Source organism: Oryx dammah, unplaced genomic scaffold (assembly GCF_014754425.2).
Source record: "Oryx dammah isolate SB20612 unplaced genomic scaffold, SCBI_Odam_1.1 HiC_scaffold_20, whole genome shotgun sequence".
Lineage (NCBI taxonomy): Eukaryota > Metazoa > Chordata > Mammalia > Artiodactyla > Bovidae > Oryx > Oryx dammah.
The window spans coordinates 56,467,218-56,475,469 of record NW_024070204.1 but is presented as its reverse complement, the minus strand read 5'-3'; the positions used below and the strand labels follow the sequence as shown (position 1 = coordinate 56,475,469).

The following is an 8,252-nucleotide window of genomic DNA, read 5'->3' as shown; positions in this document are numbered from 1 at the left end:
CAACATCAGTCTATGTTCGATGCAGGATACAGGATGCTTGGGGCTGGTGCACGTGGATGATCCAGAGAGATGATACGAGGTGGGAGATGGGAGGGGGGTTAAGTTTGGGAACTCATGTACACCCGTGGTGGATTTGTGTCAATGTATGGCAGAACCAATACAGTATTGTAAAGTAAAATAAAGTAAAAATAGATTAAAAAAAAAAAACTGTTGGGCATTTCTATTCTCTGGAAGGTAAGAACAAAGATGCAACAAGTCAACCATTGTATGACATAATGCCTCAGACAGTTCTGGAAAGTCAAGGGTAGAGATCTGCACGTTCTTTTTCCACCTGACAGCTTATCAGATGGCTAACACTCTACCTACAGTGATCAAGTCTGGGTCTGGAGGCACTGTGCTGAGAAGACTATGGAATTGAGAGTCCATGTCTCTGTGCATTAAAGCCCTTAAACTAAGTGTTCATCCACCAAAGACTGTTGGAAAATACATTTGCACGTTTTTCTTATTTTAAGTCAGTGATGCCAAATCTTTTATTATTAGGTGTGGCTGATATGCCCACCTGAATCAACATTCTCATGCAAGTAAAAAACACATAGTAAAAAACATCATAGTTCTTTGGGTCTTTGTGGGTTTTTCAGATACTATCATTATTTGCAGCCAAAGACGGAGAAGCTCTATACAGTCAGCAAAAACATGACCAGGAGCTGACTGTGGCTCGGATCATGAAATCGTTATTGCCAAATTCAGACTGAAAGTGAAGAAAGTAGAGAAAACCAGTAGACCATTCAGGTATGACCTAAATCAAAGCCCTTATGAACTATACAGTGGAAGTGAGAAATAGATTTAAGGGACTAGATCTGATAGAGTGCCTGATGAACTATGCATAGAGGTTCATGACATTGTACAGGAGACAGGAATCAAGACCATCCCCAAGGAAAAGAAATGCAAAAAAGCAAAATGGCTGTCTGAGGAGGCCTTAGAAATAGCTGTGAAAAGAAGGGAAGCGAAAAGCAAAGGAGAAAAGGAAAGATATGCCCATTTGAATGCAGAGTTCCAAAGAATAGCAAGGAGAGATGAGAAAGCCTTCCTCAGCAATCAGTGCAAATAAATAGAGGAAAACAATAGAATGGGAAAAACTAGAGATCTCTTCAAGAAAATTAGAGATAGCAAGGGAACATTTCATGCAAAGATGGGCTCAATAAAGAACAGAAATGGTAGGGACCTAACAGAAGCAGATGTTAAGAAGAGATGGCAAGAATACACAGAAGAACTGTAAAAAAAAGATCTTCACGACCCAGATAATCACGATGCTGTGATCACTCACCTAGAGCCAGACATCCTGGAATGTGAAGTAAAGTGGGCCTTAGGAAGCATCACTACAAACAAAGCTAGTGGAGGTGATGGAATTCCAATTGAGCTATATCAACTCCTGAAAGATGAGGCTATGAAAATGCTGCACTCAATATGCCAACAAATTTGGAAAACTCAGCAGTGGCCACAGGACTGGAAAAGGTCAGTTTTCATTCCAATTCCAAAGAAAGGCAATGCCAAAGAATGCTCAAACTACTGCACAATTGCACTCATCTCACATACTAGTAAAGTAATGCTTAAAATTCTACAAGCCAGGTTTCAGCAATTCATGAACTGTGAACTTCCAGATGTTCAAGCTGGTTTTAGAAAAGGCAGAGGAACCAGAGGTCAAATTGCCAACATCCCCTGGATTATTGAAAAAGCAAGAGAGTTCCAGAAAAACATCTATTTCTGCTTTATTGTCTATGCCAAAGCCTTTGACTGTGTGGATCACAATAAACTGTGGAAAATTCTGAAAGAGATGGGAATACCAGACCATCTGATCTGCCTCTTGAGAAACCTGTATGCAGGTCAGGAACCAACAGTTAGAACTGGACATGGAACAACAAACAGACTGGTTCCAAATAGAAAAAGGAGTATGTCAAGGCTGTATATTGTCACCCAGCTTATTTAACTTATATGCAGAGTACATCATGAGAAACGCTGGGCTGGAAGAAGCACAAGCTGGAATCAAGATTGCTGGGAGAAATATCAAGAACCTCAGATATGCAGATGACACCACCCTTATGGCAGAAAGTGAAGAGGAACTAAAAAGCCTCTTGATGAAAGTGAAAGAGGAGAGTGAAAAATTTGGCTTAGAGCTCAACATTCAGAAAACGAAGATCATGGCATCTGGTCCCATCACTTCATGGCAAATAGATGGGGAAACAGTGGAAACAGTGGCTGACTTCATTTTGGGGGCTCCAAAATCACTGCAGATGGTGACTGCAGCCATGAAATTAAAAGACGCTTACTCCTTGGAAGGAAAGTTATGACCAACCTAGACAACATATTAAAAAGCAGAGACATTACTTTGTCAACAAAGGTCTGTCTGGTCAAGGCTATGGTTTTTCCTGTGGTCATGTATGGATGTGAGAGTCGGACTATAAAGAAAGCTGAGTGCCGACGAATTGATGCTTTTGAACTGTGATGTTGGAGAAGACTCTTGCGAGTCCCCTGGAGCAAGGAGATCCAACCAATCCATTCTAAAGGAGATTAGTCCTGCGTATTCATTGGAAGGACTGATGCTGAGGCTGAAACTCCAGTACTTTGGCCACCTCATGCAAAGAGTTGACTCATTGGAAAAGACTCTGATGCTGGGAGGGATTGGAGGCAGGAGGAGAAGGTGACGACAGAGGATGAGATGGCTGGATGGCATCACTGACTCGATGCATATGAGTTTGGGTGAACTCCGGGAGTTGGTGATGGACAGGAAGGCCTGGCATGCTGCTTTTCATGGGGTCGCAAAGAGTCGGACACAACTGAGCGACTGAGCTGAACTGAACTGAACTGAACTGAACTAATGGGACTGGATGTCTTGATCTTATTTTTCTGAATGTTGAGCTTTAAGCCAATGTTTTCACCCTGCTCTTTCACTTTCATCAAGAGGCTCTTTTGTTTTTCTTCACTTTCTGCCATAAGGGTGGTATCATCTGCATATCTGAAGTTATTGATATTTCTTCCTGCAATCTTGATTCCAGCTTGTGCTTCATCCAGTCTGCCTGGATGAAATACATATTTTATATTTTAATAAATATAAACATTTTATATTATGTTTTATATAAATGTATATTTTAATATATATAAAGTCAGTGATTTCAAGCTGTTTAAAACTTACAAATATTCCATTTTCTAAAATCTCATATCATATATCATCTCTATCAAAAACATTTCAATTTGGCTCACTTTGTAATTGAGATTCTTGCTATTGAATTCAAATAGTGGAACAGAAAACTTCTAAAATGAAATAATAAGTATGGTATTAACTCAGCAGGATAGCTATTGAGACAGTTACATGATTGTGCTAAGTCCCTGAACACAGAGGGAAAAACATGAAAGGGATTTGATAAACAACATGTTGCCTCTAAATACATCTGGGAACACTGATGTATGTCAAGCAGTTATATTTCTTATCTGAAAAAGCCAATTTGAACAATGTGGGAGACACATTACGGAAGTTAATTTGAAGACATTTTTTATTTCATTAATTTTTTTTTAACCTCTTGCTTGCATATTCAAAGAAAAGCCAAGTGTTGCAAAGTTCTTTAAGACTATCAGAATAAAAAATTATCTTGACTATAATATTTGATTATTGGAGTTTATCGTGTGTGTGTGTGTGGTCTAACCTTCATATCCCAAGTGATTGCTTGCTCTTCTAAAATTCATTTATCAATAGCTCAGCCTTTGTGTGATTTAGGGTCAAAAGAATACAATATTCACAGTTACAAAGGAAAAACATTATTCAAATGATAAATTAAAGCCTGTCGTTAGCTTGTCAAGGTGTCAATGGTGGTCAGTTTTCACATAATTTTCTGTGTTGAGATGCTCTGTGAATCACCCCTTCCCCAGGGACTTCAGTTATTCCTCTGTAAACTTTTAAAAGTTTTAGTACAAAGAGAATAGTTTAAATCGAATACAATTAATTTAATCTTCCATTCCTGCCCCCTCCCCTCTCCTTTCCATTCCTTTTCTGTCCTGCAGTTATCACCCTACCCACAGCCTAGTGCTTGGACTACAGCACAGATTCCTAGCCAACCTTCTTATTCCAGGTTTCTTTTTATTTGGTTCATCTAATCACCTAGTGAAGTGCCCCTCCTCACCCATAGAACCTGAAAAATGAGGGAAGGTTTGCCCATTAGGAAGAGTCCTGTGAATGCTATGTGAGAGTAGAGACAGACAACATGTAAAAGCGGGATCACTCCAAGACCTGCAGGAAACCTCCCCCTCTGAACCACTCAGAGTGGATTAACATCTCCAAAGAGTGTCTGGTACCAAATTGTGTCAAACTGACCAAGTCTGGTTATTCCTGGAGGCTTCCAAAAGGGAGGTCCCAAGAGGCCATTGACAAAGTTCCCTTCCAAAGCTTGTGGTTTTACCAATCCAAAATGAGAGTTCTGGGGAGCCCTGAGAAACCACCCCTGTCACACTGATGCCTGGGTTCCACTGCAAGAGATTCTGATTCATTTCACCTGGGGTGGTGCCCAGCCTCAGTATTTTTTAAACAGCTTTATTGAGATATCTTTGACATACACACACACACACACACACACACATATGTATGAATATATAGGCTTTCCAGATGGCACTAGTGGTAAAGAACCTGCCTGCCAATTCAGGAAATTTAGGAGATATGGGTTCAGAACCACAATCCCATAGTGGCTAAAACAAAACCACATTCAGAAAGTTAATCAGCATGAAAAAGCAGAAAGTTGTGTCCCAGGTGAAAGGACAAGATAAAACTCCAGAAAAACAACTAAACGAAGTGGACATAAGCAACCTTCCAGAAAAAGAATTCAGAATAATGATAGTGAATATGATTCAGGATCTCAGAAAAAAGAATGGAGGCAAAAATTGAGATGATGCAAGGAATGTTTACTAAAGACCTAGAAGAATTAAAGGACAAACAAAGAGAAATGAATAATACATTAGAAGGAATCCATGGTAGAATAACTGAGGCAGAAGCACAGATAAATGACCTGGAGGATAGAATGGTGGGACTCATTGCCACAGAACAGAGTATAGAAAAAAGAATGAAAAGAAATGAAGTCAGCCTAACAGACCTCTGGGACAACATTAAATGCATGAACATTCACCCTATAGGGGACCCAGAAGGAGAAGAGAGAGAGAGAAAGGACCTGAGAAAATATTTGAAGAGACAATACCTGAAAAATTCCCCAACATGGGAAAGGAAATAATCAACCAAGTCCAGGAAGCACAGAGAGTCCCAGGCCAGATAAACCAGAGGAGAAATACACTGAGACACGGAAAATTTTAAAAGCAACATGGGAAAAATGACAAATAACTTACAAGGGAACTCCCATTAGGCTGTCAGTGGATTTCTCAACAGAAACTCTACAAGCCAGAAGGGAATGGAATGACATATTTAAAGTTATGAAAGGGAAGAAACTATAACAAAGAATATTCTACCCAGAAAGACTCTCCTTCACATTTGATGGAGAAATCAAAAGCTTTCCAGACAAGCAAAAGTTAAAAAAATTCAGCACCATCAAACCAGCTTTACAACAAATGCTAAAGGCACTTCTTTAGGCAGAAAACAAGAGAAAGAAAAGCCCTACCTACAGAAAATAAACCCAAAACAGTTAAGAAAATGGTAATAGGATCATACATATTGATAATTATCTTAAATGTAAATGAATTAAATGCACCAACCAAAGGATATGGACTGGCTGAGCAGATGAAAACATGTGTATGTAGGCCATTTCCACTTACCACATCGCTCTGCTTGACCCCCTAAACTGTATGTAATTATTTTATATTGTTAGGTTAATTATGTTTCCATTATGGCTTGCAAAAATTGTAATTATGTTTTTTTTTTTAATGTTAAGATTTTATTTACAAAGCTTCTTTGTTGTACAGAAAGTAAAAATGCTGTTACAATCTTGGTGTAACTGGTAGCCACGGACAGTTGACTCACTAGTCACAGCTATCCACGCTACAGCAAGTCTTACACAAAAACCTAACAACGTTTATGATTTTGTTGGGGTGAAGTCCCCAAGCTTGGTGGTGTATTTCCAAGAGGGACTAAGTGGAGGAAGGTGAAATGTCACAGGAGCTATTCTTTGGCTCTTTGGGTTGGGTGGGTGTCCTGGGGTTTGTATCACGGCTACCCTTTTATTTTTCTTAAAAAAAAAAAGCTACCAAATCCATGTCAGCAGTCCAACCACTACTGAACAGCTTTTTTTTTGCAGGTTCTTGGGGTCTTCTTAATCATCGTCTCCTTCGTCATCTGTTTCTCTCTTCCTCTTTCCACCTTTCCCGCTTTCTTCCTCTTCTTCATCCTCATCTTCGTCCATCATCTTCATCATCAACCTCTCCATCGTGTCCAAATTCTTCTTCCTCCCCACTGACTTCATCTTCATCCTCCTCCCCGTCTACATCTTCGTCTTCATCACCATCCTCTTCATCATCAAACTCTTCTTCCTCCCCATCTTCCTCCTCCTCCTTATCCTCATCTCCTCCTTCATCATCCTCTTCTTCGTCCACACCATCCACCTCGGCATCTGAATCCGGGGCTTCACGATCCTCTCGGTCACAGCCATCCAGGCAGGCCAGCTGGGGCAGGAGCCGGAGGACACTCTCTCGGTAGTCATTCAGGTTAGCAACCTCACAGGTGAACAGATCCAGGCCCTTCAGACCTTCCAGCGTTGTCAAAGGTTCCAGGGTGCTGATATCTTTCCGTTTATTTCCACTTAAGTTTAGATGTGTAAGATTTGGAAGTTTTTCTGCTAACATATCCAGACCTCCACAGATTCTGTTGTCACTGAGCTCAAGCTTTTTCAATTTAGGTAGTTTGGGAAGACTTGAAACTGAAATCAAGCCTACATTTATTAAACTGAGGAACTCCAAGTTCACAAATTCAGCTGTTAAGCCCTCAATTTTCCCATCATTCGATTTGCAATTGTCCAGGACAAGTTCTCGAACAGCTGCCGGGGTCCGGTTCCTCAGCTCCAGGTAGATCCTCCTCTTCACGTCCATGTTTCTCTCTCTTCCCTCCTCTTGAAACTTAACTTTCCGCGGCGGGGGCGCAGCGGGGAGAGGCGGCCCAGCCTGCGCAGCGAGGGCCGTCGGAAGGGGTCTGTCTGCTCGAGGCACAGGCCGACGGCGCGGTCCTGGGCGGCGGGCGGCGTGCGGGCAGGCGAGCGGAGCCCCTCGAGCCAGGCTACTCCCGGGAGCGGAGAGAAACCATGGAGGGAAAAGCTGTAATTATCTTTTAGAATTTGTCTGGTTATTGATTGTGAAAACTGATAAACATTTTTAATATTGTGATTATGTAACTATTACTCAATATCATTGTATAATGTTTGATCAACAGAAAACTTACAGGATTCTATATCACTAAAACTACCTTTAACAGAAAAACCTGTAATCACTTTTAAAAGTCCAGATGCATATCAGAATTATCTTGGAATTTTTTGAAAAATACAAATGCCCAGGTACTGTTTATTTTTTTGACAGAGCTCCAGATATACTTGTAATGAGCAGCCGTGTTTAAAAAAAAAACTGGAGTATCTTTTACTTTCATCTAGTTTGCTTCACTCTTTCTATTTTATATTCAGTGTTCCCATTTTAAAAAGTGTGTGTTTTCCAATTTCTCCACCTCTTTTTTGGTTTGATGTTCTTTCCTAAGCCTTTATCAAGCATAGTAGAAAAGCTTTTGTATACTTATATATAAATACTATGTATAATATATATATTAGAAAACTTATGAATTTTTGCCTAACTAAAATTTTATGACATTTTGATTGTTCTTGTTTAACTTAGTATGAATAGAATGCTGCTGCTGCTAAGTCGCTTCAGTCGTGTCCGACTCTGTGCGACCCCATAGACGGCAGCCCACCAGGCTCCCCCGTCCCTGGGATTCTCCAGGCAAGAACACTGGAGTGGGTCACCATTTCCTTCTCCAATGCATGAAAGTGAAAAGTGAAAGTGAAGTCGCTCAGTCGTGTCCAACCCTTAGCGACCCCATGGACTTCAGCCTACCAGGCTCCTCCGTCCATGGGATTTTCCAGGCAAGAGTACTGGAGTGGGGTGCCATCGCCTTCTCCAGAATAGAATGTTGCATATCTATTTTTAAAATTAGAAATCTGAGCGACTTCCTTTCACTTTTCACTTTTATGCATTGGAGAAGGAAACGGCAACCCACTCCAGTGTTCTTGCCTGGA

General features: G+C 40.7%; 1 protein-coding gene across 1 annotated transcript; it reads right to left on the bottom strand.

Annotated features, from left to right (window-relative positions):
* Window positions 1–5,906: 5,906 nt before the first annotated feature.
* Window positions 5,907–7,066, bottom strand: LOC120879575 (acidic leucine-rich nuclear phosphoprotein 32 family member B-like). The gene has a single exon (XM_040262595.1). It carries the CDS (start codon window positions 7,063–7,065, stop codon window positions 6,370–6,372), a length of 696 nt encoding a protein of 231 aa, XP_040118529.1. The 5' UTR covers window position 7,066; the 3' UTR covers window positions 5,907–6,369.
* Between the last annotated feature and the right edge of the window lie 1,186 nt (window positions 7,067–8,252).